The following is an 18,427-nucleotide window of genomic DNA, read 5'->3' as shown; positions in this document are numbered from 1 at the left end:
GTGAGCAGAAAGCATAGTCAAATGATTTAAATGACCTGACTGCATGAACTCAAACAAGGTTGTGCCGCCACACTATTCGCATGATATAACTTCACAGAAAAGCAGTTCAACACCATTGCAACAAGACCGCTACATCGGCCCTTCAATCTGTAACCTGTATTGAAATAATCAGCAACTAGCATCATGACTACCATTACACTAAATTAGTACAATGTTTTCATTGAATGTAAGGACATATCTACTTACTCATTGAATATAAGATCTGGAGCAAAGTACAGCATTTTTCCTTTGACATGTTTATATGATCGCCATCCCATTGCAAATACCATCAGGCCCATCCAAGAATACTGAATGAGGGTCATTTGATCATCTATGTGCAAATTCCGGAATCCTGTAAATACACAGGTAAATGTTAAAAAGAAATGTCCTTGTTGCTGGCATAATAATAAAACTGAGGATTTGTACCGTTATGTGTACAGTACATGGAGCTTACCAAAAACATAACAGCTGTACCTGTATTAGAATTACAAGTCAATAAATCAGCTTGCATTATCACTTCACTCAGTTTAAAAGTTTTAAATTGACAGATTACTCACCTTGAATTTAAAGCAACTCAATTTATCCAGATAAAGGTCCCACAGCTGAAAAGTCTGTGCCCCCAATGGCAGGAAACATGCCTCTTTGATATTCTAGGGCTATCACATGACTTCCTCCCTTGATATATATCGCTGTAGTGAGTACCACATGTACTCCATCTTATTCTCACTAGAATCATCTAACAATAATTATTTAAACATGTCCAAAATATTACGGTTAACCTCCGCCCTATCATCAATACAAATTGACCAACATTGCCTTTTCCTGTATCCAAAAGTTATTCTACTTATTCAAAATGCTTGGAAGAAGCAGAAAGATGCAGGTGCAATTTTCCTCTCCCTTTCCAACCGATTTTGAGTAGATGATCAGTGGGCTATCACTTCTGGGAATTCCCGCCGGAAGTGACAGCGGGCATCCCATACATCTGCCCAACTATTAAAATAGGTTTCAAATGACAGGAATACACTTTAAGACACATTCCTTATCATCTGTGCCATTGCAGTGCCGGGAGATATGCGCACCACATGCATTCCTGCTGCATAGTGTTGCTATGGTGTAGGATGTGGGATTTACATTTAAATGTCCCCAAGGAATGTAATCAATCATGGTTCCATTTCAGCTGTGCTGGAGGTAGTCAGCTCATTAAACTACGGAAAACACCTGAGGTCTGGTGCTGAGATTTCGCTCCCCCCAATGAATCATGCTCCCTGACTGAGGGAGTAATTCCATGTGAACCTGACGAACATATTGAAATGACACTAAGCCTAAGAAATTGGCTGGGGTCAGTGATGGACCTTTGTGAACAGTGTTTGTCATGCATGGCAGGAAAATATGTTCCATACTCTCAATATGTACAAGATATCTTCATTTGAGGTGGAAGAACTATCTTGTTTAACATGACTTGTCTAAGAGTTGCAACTGAAGTTGATTTTAGCGCCACAAACTCCAAAAGGCGAATTTTAAATCCCGGTGGGAAGCTGGCTGGATGAGCAGGCAGCCTGTCCAGGAGCGGCAGCGGGAGGCCCGGCCAATTTTAACCATTGAGCCCTAGTTATATCTGGCCGGTGGAAAGATGCAGCTGGCCGGCTGCCAGCAATTGAAGATCAGGCGTCCGGAAGGCTAGGTACTGGTACTCAGGTAAATCGCTGAGAGGGGTTTCATTAGGGTCTCATGGATGGGAAAGGGCAGGGTGGAGTGGGGAAGAGCCTGGGGTAGCAGAGACACAGACCTTTCTTGGGGACCCCAATGTGCATTACTGCTCATACTGGCCCCATGGAAGTGTTTAACAGTTACCTTACATAACATTCTTCTTCCTGCACACCAGGTTTCACTAAGGGTGGTGGCTGTGGTGGGTGCTCCACTCAGAAGGAAGTTAAATTGCTGTCACAGTACTATGTATGTCACAGGACCCCAATTTGCATAAATGTAGGAGACTCCAGTTTAATCCAGGTGGGCGCCTCATGTGGAAATAGAGTAGGAAAATGAAATGCTCCATTTTAAATCCCGCTGTGCCTGGTTTCCACCTGAAATTCCCCCTCAAGATTTCTGGAGGAAGATGTATAAACGCAGCACTGTTAGCCAAATTTGTAATAATTTTGTAAGACAACAGATTCTTGGAAATCCTACAGAAGGATTTTCTTCATGCTATGTAGTAAATTACTTCTGTACCATGTTCTGGTTTGTATTTTCTGGAATTAATTCTGTTGAATAGCAACAATGGATACTAACATTTTCTAACGAACTGGCTAAAGTCTGAAAATAAACCACCTAAAAATAGAAATTCAGATTTTAACATAAAAATGGACAAATAATAATCCTCAGAACTGCACTATTTTCAACAAATAATTTTGGTGACATGTGTATCATGCATATATCATCACCATAGGCAGTCCTTCGGGGTCAAGGAGGACTTGCTTCCACACATAAAATGAGTACTCAAGTGACTGATGAACTCATTTTAAATGGTGGAAGATGCCTGTGTGTGAATTCTTTTAATGTAAGGTGGCTATTGCACACCAGCCACCACATGGGCTTGACAGAGCAAGGTCTTGCTTGGTCCAGTGGCAAGGAGATCCAAGATGACTGGGGACCAGGCTCCCCACACAATGGGGGAGCTGACCAAAATGTCATTGCTTTAAAATTGCTGAGCCAGCTATTGATGAACTAACAAGGATCTGAACTGGTATAAGATGTGCATTGTCTTTAATCCAGCTGTGCAATTTGGAAAATTGTTTGGGATGTGGCATCAAGGGAATTAGCATGATGATGCCCTCTTCTTTGCTCTTAGGGTGAAGGTCAAGTAACAAACACTGGGTCGACCAGGCATGTGAGATGATCACAGAGATGGCAACTGCATGTAATATACACATTGCAATATGAGAGAAGAGAACTGTAAAGATGTGCAAGGAATGTCACTACATCCGACAAGAAGTTTAAAGGGCTCTCTATGACATACCTTTAAGTTTCAAGTGCTTTTATACATACAGATATATCTGTACTCTGATAGCAGTTAACATGCCTTAATATGATCAAATGCTACAAGAGGTAGACAAAGACATGCAATAACAATTAAGCTGAATTTTCTGAGTATCCACATATGGACATGACTGGAAGTTGCAAATAAAGTACATGCAAGTCTAGATGACTGTAAGTGCTGCAAGAATTGGAGAGAACAAGATTGGCATTTATGTGGTGCTAGTTAAGCTAGCATGCTTATGGAAATAGTACTGGTGGAAATAGTACTGGTCCATTCATGATGGCAAAGACAATGTGAAGCACACTTATGTTGTTATGATTAATGAACATATTTGTCATAATTGCAGGAGAAATTGGCATTTAATAATTGGGAAGGAGGCATAGTGGTATTACCACAGTGCAGAACCCTTACCTACTATGAGGAACCTCCTCTGGAAATGATCAGTATGTAGACTGTAGAATGGGGAATATGGCATGGGGTATGGGGCAAGATGAAGCTGTGGGGTGGCACCGGGCTGCTGGGCTGTACTTTACAATAAAATGACATTTTAATTGCAAGAAAGTTTGCAATTGTCTGGGGACACATGAAAGTCAATCTAACCTCAAACAATTTGCCATCAATTCTCTTGACAGAAAGATGAGAATCCATGGAAGAGGAAACATGTCCCTTGTACTGAGACCTCTCTCTCTCTCACACACAAAGAGGCTGCTTCCCCATGCCTACGGGTTATTCCACAGAGTGAGTTAGAACTAGCATCTATGCACACTTTGTTCATATCAATACCTGGCATAAGCACTAGTTCAGAAATAAGCACCGTGGAGGATGATTATGAGTTTAAGTAGAGATCACAGAATTAGAGACAAAGGGCAAGCGAGGGGCAGCGTTGTTAGGCAGAAAAATGAAGATTGGTACTAGTCAGAGGTTTAGCATGGTCACTGACCATATTGAGTTGCTTTGGCATTGAGACTTCAAAAGCTAGCTTTCAAACAAAATAATACTACCCAGAGGATATGATATAAATACAAATGTATACCAGTCACTTGTCTCTGTGCAGCACATATTGAAAGCTGATTTCAGTATTGTGATGGAGTCTTTGACACAGATTTTATCTGCCATATTCAACATGAGTGGAGTTGTTAAGCAGTAGGTACCGCACTGCACTCTGCCAATGAACATACAACAACATGAATGGCATCTGCAGTGGAGATCTTCGTGGTGCAGAATATACATAGTGGGAGGATCTCCATTGAATGCTCCCACTGTTGCTGTAGAGGTGTTGTGGTCCACACTCCATGATGTGAAAATGTTCATCTTTAATGCACTAGAAGAAAGAATGCAGACAACTATATGGGATTTATTGAATGACCACATTGCAGTTCAATGGTCTGTGCTTGACTAGATCCTCCGCTGTAATAGTTTCTTACTGCTCCTCAGTCTTTCCATGGTGACGCCTGTGTTCAAAGGAATTTTGCGCAGCATACAGCACACCAATATTTTTGAAACCTTCTCTGAGGCATATCATAAAAACCTCCAAACATCGGAAGCATGACATGAGCAGGCCAAATATTTGCTCTATGAGTCTCCTGGCTTATCCATGTGCCTTCCTGTAGTTCTGCTCTGCTGGAGTTTGAAGGCATGTACAGGCAAAACAAAATCCTTTCATTCGTATAATGCTTTATCATGTTGCAATGCACTTCAAATACAATGAATGACTTTGAAAGGCAATGACGTATTATTTGGGTAACCATAGCAGCCATTTTGCGCACAGAAAGATCAAACAATGGCAATGAGATAAATGAGCAGCCAACATGCTTCTGGTGGCGTTAATTGCGAGAGGAATGTTGACCAGACCAACTCACTGTTCTTTGAATAGTGCCGTGGAATTTTTACCATTCAACAAAACAAGCAGATAGGCTCTGGGTTTAATATCTTATCCAAAGGATGGCACCTCCAACAATTTGGCATTGCACCTCTCCATCGTGCACTCGAGTATTAACTTTCAATTCAGAGATGAGTGTAATACCAACTGAAATAAGTTGACACACAAGGTATCATGTTCACTGGTAGCAGCACATACAGTGAAACCTGTACAGACGCCCTCAAAAAACAGACATCTGCAAAAAAGTACAATTACTGACAGTCCCAAATAACTTACATTGTAATAGATACAAACTGCCCCTTGAAACCACAGACACTCCCAAATTATGGATAGTCTTCAATGCACCGTCCATTTACAAGATAAAACTGGACACGCAGCTATGTGCGAGGCAGCAGCAGGTGAAAATACAGCCAATCCCGGGATATTTGGCTCATCCAGTTTACTGTACATAAAATTACCGCTTTGAAAATAAGGACACCTGATGCAAGTCCCTTAGGTGTCTCTAATTTACAGGTTTCACTGTACATGGTTCTCAAGGAGCCTGACAATATAGAAGTCCTGATACTCCAAGGAAATTGGACAAATTGCACTTTGAAGTGCATGCTTTTCACGCTGTGGTTGCATACACCTGTATGATAATAGCACTGCAGTTCATAATGGGAGCCCAAATTCAGTGGTTGTTTTTTGACAGGTCTTCATTTGGCTCCTCCTCCTTGGACTATTAGTGATATCAGGGATGACATTCTTGTCTCCATGCCAATAGAGCAGTATTGACGCTCACTACATTAACTCTGAAGTTGATTTTTCCCTTAATGTGTGATTTTGTATTCCCTTTTCCTTAATCATTTAAAATTCTCCAAATTTGTTTGCTTGTCTTGGACGATTAGACTGTTTTTGAAGAAAATTCACTGCTTTTGAAGATAATTCACTTCTTATATGGATGTGGACATAATCTTGTCTCCCCAACATACTTCAGAGAAAAAGACACTGATATAAAGATATCTATTGGTAAATCACAGAACAGAGAGGCCTCTAGCATGTAGGGTGCAGTAAAAGATGCAGTCATTTCCTTAAACCATTTTGCGCAGTTCAGGCTGGTGACGTTCTTAAATGATTTTACTTCATATTGCTTGCTTACAAAACAACATCAGAAGATTTTACAAGTTTGCACTCGTTGCAAATTAATTTTAATGAAAGTAACATCGTGCAGGGCACACTGAACCTCATGGTCAAATTCCTGATGTGTGATCTCAGTGGATGAACAGGAGCACAAATTCAAAAAATCTGCCATATTGTTTCGGCATCCATTTTCTTTTATTACACTTTGAGAAGCACCTTGGAAAGTTTTTTTTTAATGTTAAAGCCTTAGGCACTATATAAATGCAAGTTGTTGTTATACTGTATTTCTCCGTCCATCTTGGGAAAGGCCTTATTGTAGCCAGTATAATCCTGAAGGGTTACAAAGGGACTAGGAAACAATTGTGTTATGTAACAGGGCATTTAAAAATATGTTGCAAAAAAGCCTGAAAACACATTGCCAACCTTTTAAAAATGGAGCAGACCATAGCAAATTGATACTGATGACAGGAGAAATAGAATTGAGTGGATGTGGTTTTAAGTATGGTTGTCACAGTGTGGGGAATTTCACAATCAATACTATAAGAATAAGGGCTTGGGATTGCAAGGCAAGTTTTTACCTTTTCCAATTTTTTCATCCTTATTCCTCTTTCCCCTGCTCCTCAACAAATTATGTTAATTCTTTACTGAGATACCTTTCCATAGGTGCCTATCAACTTCTGATACATCAGCCAAATGTATTTTCTTCACGTGTGAACAAAGGCATTTAATATTGGTAAGCTATTCTCTTCCAGGGGCATTGCAGCTAAGACCAATCCCAGCAGATATCTACTCCAGCACAGTTCTACCTGGAGTTGCTACGAGAGTGATCAGGAATAGGAATCCTTGCTGATTTTCCGATCCCTCATCCAGAGACATTAAAGTCAATTTTAGCAGCTAAGATCAGCATAGAACAGAGATCAAGGCTAGGACCTTTCAAGTCTGCATAGTTCAACTGATCAATGTTTGCTTATTCAGGGTTAAACCCATTCTGAAAGTAAATTGTAATTATATCAATACAAATGTGGTCATCGGAACATAGGAACAGGAGTAGGCCATTCAGCCCCTCGAGCCTGTTCCACCATTCATTTAGATGGTAGCTAACCTGTATCTCAACTCCATTTATCCGTGTTTGTTCCCTATTCCTTCATACCCTTATCGAACAAAACACTATCAATCTTAGTTTTTAAATTTTCAATTGATCTAGCTTCAACAGCTTTTGGGGGGGGTGAGACCAAATTTCCACTACCATTTGTGTGAAGAAGTGCTTCCTGAAATCACCCCTGAACAAGCTGGCTCTAATTTTAGGGTTATGCCCCCTTGTTCAGAACTCCTGCACCAGCAGTCATAGTTTCTCTCTATCTATCTTATCAAATCCTTTAATCATCTTCAACACCTCACAAAATAGCTCACCCATTAATCTTCAATACTCAAGGGAATACAAGCCTAGTCTCTGCAATCTTTACTCATAATTGAAACTCTTTAATTTTTACCTGCAATTTTCAAGTTGTGTTGCCACATTTTTGTCCAACTGAGCCTCTGCTTCCCACCGCACCCTACTCCCACCCCCACCCAAGTCATCAATTTGAGGCCAGGGCTCTTTTAACTCCTTGGCCGAATTTACACCCTTTTCGTCAGCTGTCACCAAAAACAGGCATAGAGGCAACTGGCCAGCAGGCAAAGATCGGACGGCCCAGAGACCCCTGTCAGCACTCAGGTAAGTTGCAGGGAAAGGGCTTAGCATGAGTAGGAAGGGGCAGGGGAGTGAGAATCCAGGGCAGCAGAGAGCCATATTTTCCTTATGGGACCCAGAGGAACTCTCCTGCTCCTCCTTGCCACACAAAATAAGTTTAAATCTTACCTTCTAGGACCTCCGCTTCTTACCTGCCAGGCTTGACTGAGTAGGGGTTAGCTGTACTGAGCACCCTGCTCAGCCATCAGTTAAAGTGCTATTTGGCCCCTAATAAAATCCTAGGACCCCAATTTGCATGTATTATGACCCTTTTGCCTGAATCAGGTGGGTCCTTCAGCTACCTAAATAAAAGGACTCTGTTTAAGCAAAGACAAACTGGAATTTTAACTGCGGCTGCTCTGTTCCTGCCGGGTGGGGTGGGTTATATGTTGGCAAGTACAAGGTAATGGCAGAAAATGGGGGTTGAAAAAGCCTTTATAAGAAATTCAATTGTGAATGTGCTTTCCAATCTGTAGCACTTATTTGATTCTGGTTAAAACAATCTTGAAGATTCGCTAATATGAACTCACCACCTGTTAGTCAGATTTTTTAGTTGTACGTTGCAGTGCTGTTAATCATATTAAAGGGTAAATCACTTGTTTTTAAATGTAATACTAGCTAGTTATTCAATTCAGTTATAATACCCTAACCATGACTAGGAACATCAGAGGGGGGCATAAAATGTAAAAGCCCATGTACAGTTTGTTCTGTCATGTGCATGACTAACCGGTTTAGTTTTGTGAGGGAGCATATGCTCGTTACTTCCAGTTCTCAAAGATAAATCCAAAATATCTTGCTGTGATTTATTTTCTATTTATTTGCTGTCGTTTGCCTGATTAGGTACATTTTGTAAACACCTAACCCCTCTTACAAAAGATTCCATTTACATTAACAGAGGAGAACCCTTGGAAAATATGCACTCTGAGAAAAGTTTACTTTGGAGGGCCAATTCTGCCATCCCATGCTTCCAGGCAGGGAGACACACTGCAGGAGGTCATCGCAGGAAATTTCATGCAATGTGCTTCTGCAAGCACAGTTCAATCACAGCTTTCAAAAGTGAGTTGGATAAGTACCTGAAGAAAATAAATGCAGGGCTACGGGGATAGGGCAGGGAAGTGGAACTAGCTGAAGTGCTCTTGCAGAACGCCAGCATGGACTCGACAGGCTGAATGGCCTTCTTCCATATTGTAACCATTCAATGATTCGATGATTCTAGGTTTGTGGAATCATCCCTAATATGCACAGAATTTCAATCCTGGACCTGCTGATCTCATGAACTCAAAGAGATTTTGTAGGAACAAGTAATATTACAAATGTCAAGTCATCTGTATACCAGAGCATCTTTAAACAATGATATCAATTGATTTACAGGGTATAGTTTGAAGGGAATAGTGACTTGACATCATTTTACATATAAGTCCTGGCTTAATCCATAATTAACAGTATTTATGTTGGCATCATTGCATTACTATTGATCTTGCTATTATTGTTACACACCTCTGGAAACTCTTTTGAACAATTTGGTAAATCATCTGTCTTGCAGTGAACATTTCCCAAGTTTGTGACAGCATTTGGCACTGTTTACTTCTTAAAAAATCCTTATTATCAGCTACCTCTCAAACGATAGCTGTGTTCATGGTTATCATTTCTTCCTAAATCTTTCTAGGCTGTAGTTGTCATCTGACAAATAATCCTGTCACCTCTAACCTCCAACCTCTCTCACACAATCACAACCTTTCTTATTTCTCTCTGTTTTATTTCAGTAATCCTCTGAACTTTCCATTCCTGTTTGTTCTTAGCACAGATACACCAATACATGTCCATCTTCATCTCTATATGCCTGCTATGTTAAAATTAAGATTCAATGCACCATCTCCTACTCTAATTCATTCTCCCCAGGATCTCAAACTGTGGAACTCCTCATCACCGTCAACCTTTCCTATTTCCTACAATCATCAGGCTTTTAAAACAACCAGTCAGCAATAATTGGTTACCATTTTCTAAGTTAACTTGTCTTCTCTTTTACTCTTTTCAACTATGGACGGCTTTGGCCTTCACTTTGACTTTCTAACAAAAATAATAAAAATATTTATTACAGTATAATTACTTTGAACTAATTCCATTATTATGACACGCTTACTACATTTATTGCAAGTGTTTTAAAGCTGTACCTTGACATCCTGACATGATTTTCTGGTATTGAATTAAAAGATAGCATGGTTTGCTTTTAAGAGATGGATCTTTAATGCATTTTTGATCTATGTTTGGGTTCAGAATTTGAAAGGTGGTGCGAAGGATTTAGTAGGTCCCCTGAAAAATTTTCTTCAGTATTCATTGCTTCTAAAGCTGTTAATACAAATTAATTAAATGAAAATTGTGACGATTATAAAAATGAAAGGAGATGAAATCCATCTTAGGCCATGGTGCAAGTCGGGCGATAATGAGTTGGCAGCCTTTTTCATTTTTTTTCCATTTAAGTTCATGAAAAATAGAATTGGCAGTGGTGTAAAGCAGGCGTTGGTGATGAATTTATTCCCCATGTGTCCAGAATGAGGGTGACAGCATTACCTGGCACAGGCAATTATGCGTCACTTCAAGACATGGCAAGAAACCAAAACAATATGGCAAATGGTAAGTTTATAAGAGGCTGGTGTGTGATCCATCTTGCATTGTCCCAGATAGAGTACTTGTATTATGCAGGACATCCAAAATATTGCAAGCAGTAAATTTGATCACCTGACCACTGTGGGCACAAATGACAGATACAATGCACAACTTGCAGAATAAAACTTTTGTAGAATCATGGACAATATGCACTATCTAGAATTGTGATTTGATTAAAAAAAAGCTTGGTAAGAAGCAGCTGCCACAAATGGAAGTGCAGGTACCTTTCCAGATACAAACTGCAGCTTTTGTGCTGACACCTCTTTTATCAGTGAGGCTGTGGAAGTGATGGCAAATACTTATGAGAGGGCTGATTCCATCCTGTCATCCAGCTAGTCAGTAGGGCAATGGAGACTGAAAGAGAGGAGATGGAATATCCCGAGGAAATTCTGGTCCATTTTGGGTGTGGAATTAATGGCACCTGAGTGGGTGGAGGAATTGAGCAGCCAGGCTTCCACCCCTGTCTGGTTATTGAAACATAGTCTAGTCAACAGGGCAACAAGAAATGGGTGCAGTTTCAAGAAAACTGATATATTATAGTTTTAATTTCAGATTTAATTTTAAAACATCTCTTATTTGGAACAATAGGTTCAGCATAAGCCTGAGATTGGAGGAGTTGAGACCTTTGCAATAAAGGTTTATTTTTTATTTTGCTGTTGTTATCATGTTGAGCTTGCCTTGGGAATTGTGACAATAACTAAACAGATGAATAGCAGCACTTGAGAAAAGACTTTTCGAGCAATGGAGCAAAGCTTAGTGTGATTGTTGCCAAAGGCAGGATGAAAGTAGCTGAAGATGGTTACCAGTGAAATTGTGCTAGGTTACAATAAATGATCAACTGGATGAATAGAGCACTAGTAAACATACACCATAACAAATTCAAAATTTTTTTTTCCAACAGAAATTAACAAAAAAGTTACCTTTGTTATTGTGATTTCAGCAATGTGTGTAGCATCTTTTGATGTTTTTAAAAGGGTTATTTTAAGTCAAATTATTTGATTGGCACCATCCGATCAGCTGCCTATGCCACTTCCCTACCTTCCTCTAGCCCACTGGGCCAAATTTCCTCCAAGGTTCCCTCCTGCCACTTCCTGCTCCCTCAACTCTATTCCCACTAAACTGCTGACCACCCAACTTCCCTCCCTGGCTCCCATGTTAGCTGATATTGTTAATGGTTCTCTTTCCTCAGATACTATCCCCCTCTCCTTCAAAACTGCTGTCATCCCCCCTATCCTCAAAATACCAACCCTGACCCCTCCCATCCTTGAAAACTACTGCCCCATCTCCAACCCTTTCCTCTCCAAAGTCCTTGAATGTGTTGTTGCCTCCCAAATCCATGCCCATCTTTACCGAAATCGCATGCTTGAATCCCTCCAATCAGATTCCCTGCCTTAGTACCGAAATAACTCTTATCAAAGTCACAAATGACATTCTATGTGACTGTGACAAAGATAAACTAATCCTCCTCGTCCTTCTCGACATGTCTGCAGCCTTTGACACGGTTGACCACTCCATCCTCCTCCAATGCCTCTCCACCATCGTCCAGCTGGATGGGACTGCACTCGCCTGATTCCATTCTTATCTATCTAATTTTAGCCAGAGAATCACCTGCAAAGGCTTCTCTTCATGCTCCTGTGCCATTACCTCTAGTGTCTCCCAAGGATCTATCCTTGGCCCCCTCCTACTTCTCATCCACATGCTGCCTCTTGGCAACATCATCTGCAAAGAGTGTCAGTTTCATCATGTACGCTGATGACACCCAGCTCTACCTCACCACCACTTCTCTCAACTCCTCCACTGTCTCTAAATTGTCAAACTGCTTATCCGACATCAAGTACTGGATGAGCAGAGATTTCCTTTAATTAAATATTGGGAAGACCAAAGCCATTTTATTTGGTCTCTGCCATAAACTCCCTTTCCCTGACAACTGTCTTGAGGCTAATCCTGACTGTTCGTAACCTTGAAGATGAGCTTCCGACCACATCCGCGCCATCACTAAGACCGCAACCATCTCCATAACATTGCCCGACTCCATCAGTGCCTCTGCTCATCTGCTGCTGAAACCCTCATCCATGCCTTTGTTACCTCTAGACATTACTAAAACAATGCACTCCTGGCTTGCCTCTCACGTTCCACCCTCTGCTGCCCGTATCCTAACTCGCACCAAATGCCATTCACCCATCACCCCTGTGCTCGCTGACCCACATTTGCTCCCGGTTAAGCAACGCCTCGTTTTTAAAATTCTCAACCTTGTTTTCAAATCTCTATATGGCCTCGCCCCTCCCAACTCTGTAATCTCCTCCAGCCCCACAAGCATCAGAGATATTTGTGCTCTTCTAATTTCGGCCACTTGAGCATCCCCGATTTCAATCACTCCACCATTAGTGGCTGTGCCTTCTGTTGCCTCGGTCTTAAGCTCTGGAACTCCCTCCATAAACCTCTCCACCTCTCTGTCCTCCTTTACGACAGTCCTTAAAACCTACCTCTTTGACCATGTCTGCCCTAATAGCTCCTTATATAGTCCAGTGTCAAAATTTTACAATGCCTCTGTGAAGCAGCTTGGGAGTTTTTCTCTGTTAACGGTGCTATATAAATAAAAATTTCTGTTGTTATTCATGAACAGCCCAAAAACATGGCAGTTTAGGTTTTCAGTTTGTCTTGGATGTTGTACATCAGTGAATTAATCTATCTATATGTTGCAATCTGGTATCCAGGGTATATCTGTCACACATCGAGTGCCACTTTAAAGTCACATTTTATTACAAATGAAAAATAATCTTAAAAACAGTATTGAAAAAGAGAAAGAAATTAAGACCTTTCCCCTTGATTTTATGACTTTTATAATATGGCCTCTTCCTAAGCCAGGAATTCATAAGCAGCTGCAAATCTGCAGAAACATTCATAAGAACATAAGAATTAGGAGCAGGAGTAGGCCATTTGGCCCCTCAAGTCTGCCCTGCCATTCAATAATATCATGGCTGATCTTCTACCTCAACTCCACTTTCCTGCACTATCCCCATATCCCTTAATATCCAAAAATCTATCAATCTCTGTCTTGAATATAGTCAATGACTGAGCCTCCTCAGCCCTCTGGGGTAGTGAATTCCAAAGATTCACCATGCTCTGAGGGAAGAAATTTCTCCTCATCTCAGTCCTAAATGGCTGACTCTTTATTCTGAGACTGTGACCCCTGGTTCTCGGCTCCATAGCCAGGGGAAACATTCTCCCTGCATCTACCCTGTCAAGCCCTGTAAGAATTCCTCAACAGTTAGCGATCAATTGATCTCAGGATGTGTCTATCGAGACAACTTCTCCAGAGGGAATAATGAAGCAGTGGTTTTTGATGGACATGCCACATTAAACAAAGCTTCTTCACCTTAGCAGCAAAATACTATACTGCCACCCATAGACTACTCATGAGCAAGGCCACAGGACATCAGAAGTACAGGCAAAAAACAATTCTGAATTCGACCTGTCAAAAAACCAAACTATTTTATTGGAGCATTGGAAGATAGGAACATTCAGCCCCTCAAATCTGCCTCGCCATTCATTTAGATCATAGTTGATCTGTACCTCAACTCCATTTACCTGCCTTTGCTCCATATTCCTTGATACCCTTACCTAACACAAATCTATTGATCTCAGTCTTAAAAATTTCAATTGACCCAGCATCCACAGCCTTTTGGGAAGAGAGTTTCAGATTCTCACTACATTTTGTGTGAAAAAGTGTTTCTTAATTTCATTAGTTCTAATTTTAAGATTGTGCCCCCTTGTTCTCGATTGTTCCACTAGAGGAAATAGTTTTTCCTGTATCTACCCTATTAAATATCTTTATCATTGAAAATACCTTTTTTATCATTCTGACGATTAGATCACCCCTCAACCTTCTAATATCAAGGGACTACAAACCTATAAGCCGACAAAAATCTATCAATCACAGTCTTGAATGCTCCAATTCTTCCAGCATCTACAGCATTTTGGGGGAGAGAATTCCAGATTTCTATTGCCCTTTGTGTGAACAAATGCTTCATGATTTCCCTCCTAAATGTCCTAGCTCTAATTTTAAGATTATGGCCCCTCTTTCTTGATTCTCCCATCAGTTTCTCGATATCTACCCTATCGAATCCTTTTAACATAAGAATTAGAAGCAGGAGTAGGCCATAAGGGCCCTCAAGTTTTTTCCACTATTCATTAAGATCATGACTGATCATGTACCTTGACTCTACGTTCCTGTCTGATCCACACATCCCTTGATTCTCCTAGAGTCCAAAAATCTATCCATCTCAGCCTTCAATATACTCAACGATTCAGTATCCACAGCCCTTTGGAGTAGAGAATTCCAAAGACTCACAACCCTCTATGTGAAGAAATTCCTCTTCATCTCAGTCTTAAATGGCTGACCGCTTATCTTGAGACTATGCCCCCTAATTCTAAACTCTCCAGCCAGGGGAAACAACCTCTCAGCATTTATCCTGCCAATGCCTCTCAGCATCTTATATGTTTCAATGAGATCACCTCTCATTCTTCTAAACTCCAGAGAGTATAGGCCCAATCTACTCAATCGCTCCTCATAGGACAACATGCTCATCACAGGAATCAATTTAGTGAACCTTTGTTGCACTGCCTCTAAGGCAAGTATATCCTTCCTCAGATAAGGAGCCCAAAACTGTGCACAGTAGAGAAGGATACCAAAACATTTTAAATACCTCAATCAGCTCACCATATAATGTTCTAGACTTTCGAGAATACAAGCCGAGTTTTGCATGCTGTCCTCATAATTTAACTCTCTTCAGCCTTGGTATCATTCTGGTAAATCTGCACTCAAAGGCTAAAATATCCTTCCTCAGGTGTGGTGTCCAAAACTGAATGCAGTACTCCATATGGGGTCTGACCAGACTCTATACAACTGCAGCATTACATTTCCCCTTTGTATTCCAGCCCCCTTGAGATAAAGGCAAACATTCCATTTTTGATTGTTTTTTGTACTTTACTATTAGCTTTAAATGATTTGCGTACTTGGATGTCTCCTCTACAGTATTAGTTTCATGCTATTTAGAAAATATTTTAATTTTTCTCTCTCAGATCTAAAGTGGATGACCTATACTTCCCCACATTGACCTCCAGCTGCCATAGCTTTTTTCCCACTCACTAACATATTACCACACTTAAGGAAACAATTAAAAAATCTAACTCAAAGTAGAAGCCGCTGAGGTGTGGCATACCTCCTGCCTGTAGGAGTCCCAGCCCTAGAAATGTGATAAAGCCCAAAAATGGGCAGTACCACCGCAGGCCAAGTTTAACTCCCACCTGTAAAAAGACACAGGCAGCACTGTTATTTTGGTTCTGCCTGCTGATATAAATGAGCTCCGGCGTTTCCAATTTCTAGGCCCCACATTTTGAATCTGAACAATATTTCCACAGGCAGAAGAGTCATCATTTCAGGATCCAGACAAACTTTCCAGTGATTTATAGCCATTGTTTACTTGTCCCAGACGTTGGTTTACAATTTTTTGTGACTAAAATGTTAATGCAACTGCAAATTTTGCTCTTCAGAGTGAAACACGTACCGCTCCTTTCCTTCTATTATTCGCCTGCCACTGTTTTGATTGGGGCCTTTAGATAGGCCAAAAACAGATAGTAGCCTCACTATGTAATGGAAATTGGAGTCCTCTGATATCAATAGGATCCTAATGCAATTTTCAAATACCAGTGGGAAAAACCCTGTGCTGTGCAAGCTCCACTCAGTGGTTTTCAAAATAGAGCAACCTAATCAAAAGTCCTTAAAGGGACACAAAAATACAGAAAACTCACAACACGGAAAAATGTTGGGCCAATCAGTCGTGGCTGTGTTTACCCTATCATCATCATAGGCTCTCCCTCGAAATTGAGGAAGACAAAAGTGAGTTCTCAGGTGACTGAACAGTCCAATATGGGAATTACAGTCTCTGTCACAGGTGTGACAGACAGTCATTGGAGGAAAGGGTGCATGGGGAGTCTGGTTTGCCGTACGCTCCTTCCGCTGCCTGCGCTTGTTTTCTGCATGCTCTTGGAGACGGGACTCAAGGTGCTCAGCGCCCTCCCAGATGCTCTTCTTCCATTTAGGGCGGTCTTTGGCCAGGGACTCCCAGGTGTCGGTGGGAATGTTGCACTTTATCAAGGTGGCTTTGAGGGTGTCCTTGAAACGTTTCCTCTGCCCACCTGGGGCTCGCTTGCCATGTAAGAGTTCTAAGTAGAGCGCTGGCTTTGGGAATCTTGTGTCGGGCATGCAAACAATGTGGCCTGCCCAACAGAGCTGGTCAAGTGTGGTCAGTGCTTCGATGCTGGGGATATTGGCCTGGTCGAGGACACTAACGTTGGTGCATCTGTCCTCCCAGGGGATTTGCAGGAATCTTGCGGAGACATCGTTGGTGGGATTTCTACTGTATATGGTCCATGTCTCTGAGCCGTACAGGAGGGCGGGTATTACTAAAGCCCTGTACACCAAAAGCTTGGTGCCAGATTTGAGGGCCTGACCTTCGAACACTTTTCCTCAGGCGGCCGAAGGCTGCGCTGGCACACTGGAGGCGGCGTTGAATCTCGTTGTCGATGTCTGCCTTTGCTGATAATCGGTTCCCGAGGTATGGAAAGTGGTCTAGCTTGCCCAAGGCCACGCCGTGGATCTTGATGACTGGGGGGGGGCAACGCTGTGTGGCGGGGACAGGTTGGTGGAGGACCTATGTCTTACGGATGTTTAGTGTAAGGCCCATGCTTTCGTATGCCTCAGTGAAAATGTTGACAATAACTTGGGGTTCAGCCTCTGAATGTGCGCAGATGCAAGCGTGTGCATATGAGCGATGTAACTATTTGTACTGCACTGTTTTTGACAGACGGTGACTATCAAGCCCTGCTCCCCACTTTGCCTGGATTGCAGTTTTTTGATAGATAGGCGACAAGCTCCGCCCCTGTCAAGCTCCACCCCTCCGGCCCGAATCATTCCATGCGCATGGTGCCAAGAAGCAGTACCTGAGGCACCGACTCTCTCCCCACCGGCCGGCGTGGTGCTGAGAGCAGCGGTCCTGAGCCCGGGAGTGACCACCGTGGGCCTGAGAGCAGTGATCCTGGGCCCAAGAGCGGCTGGCATGGGCCCGATAGCGAGAGAGAGGCTGGGGGGGTGGAGGGGTCGGTGGGGGGGAGAGAGAGCTGGGGGGGGGGGAGAGAGTGAGCTGGGGGGTGGGGGGGGAGAGTGAGCTGGGGAGGAGAGAAAGAGAGAGAGAGACTAGGGGGGGGGAGAGAGAGAGAGAGAGAGAGACTGGGGGGGGGGGGGAAAGAGGTGGAGGGGAGAGAGAGGCACAGGTGGCTGGGGGGAATAAGCACCGGTGCGGGGGAAGACAGATCACGTTCTTATAATCCCCTACATGGGACATCATTGGGGTGGCTGATATCCTAAGTCACGACACTATCACTATTCACTTCATATCCAATAAACATGTTGACAATCTGCACACAATGCCTGTCCCATCTACGGTGGGGTGAGGGGGATGTACTTAGACTGGGTAAGATACTTCAACTGGATTTTGCTCTTTTCTGGGGAGCTCTGTCCTTTGTCACTTCAGGAAGTCAAAGTGGATCGAAGTATAATTTGCAAAGTCAGTGAGACCTTGGGATGGACAGTTCCACTGACACATTCCTGTGAAACTTCAGGGTGTGGCTTATGCTCCAAGGGGACCAATCAGAAACAAAGGGTGGAGCATATTGGCCATTTTTGCAGTACAAATAAGGATGTCCATATATGAGCAGTGAGATGGAGCATTGCAGCCAGGAAGATCGGGAAGAGCGTTGGCGCAATGACACAGCCCTGCTTGACTCCGGTCCGGATGCGGATTGGGTCTGTGTTGCATCTGTTGGTCAGGATCACAGCTTGCATGTCGTCGTGAGCAGGCGGTGGATGGTGACAAACTTTTGGGGGCAGCCAAAATGGAGTAGG

At 42.3% G+C, this 18,427-nt stretch overlaps 1 protein-coding gene across 2 annotated transcripts in view; it reads right to left on the bottom strand.

Moving 5' to 3' along the window:
• LOC139275036 (progesterone receptor-like) overlaps positions 1-18,427 on the bottom strand; it is a 456,927-nt gene that overhangs the window by 125,551 nt on the left and 312,949 nt on the right. For both annotated transcript variants that reach the window (XM_070891938.1, XM_070891939.1), the window contains one exon: positions 247-391. In XM_070891938.1, coding sequence (XP_070748039.1) covers positions 247-391 — 145 coding nt within the window. The remainder of the gene's footprint in view (positions 1-246; positions 392-18,427) is intronic.

The sequence above is a fragment of the Pristiophorus japonicus genome, chromosome 10 (genome assembly GCF_044704955.1).
Source record: "Pristiophorus japonicus isolate sPriJap1 chromosome 10, sPriJap1.hap1, whole genome shotgun sequence".
In the NCBI taxonomy this organism is placed as follows: Eukaryota; Metazoa; Chordata; class Chondrichthyes; family Pristiophoridae; genus Pristiophorus; species Pristiophorus japonicus.
Note: the sequence above shows the minus strand (reverse complement) of the source record. Positions and strands in the feature narration are given on the sequence as shown.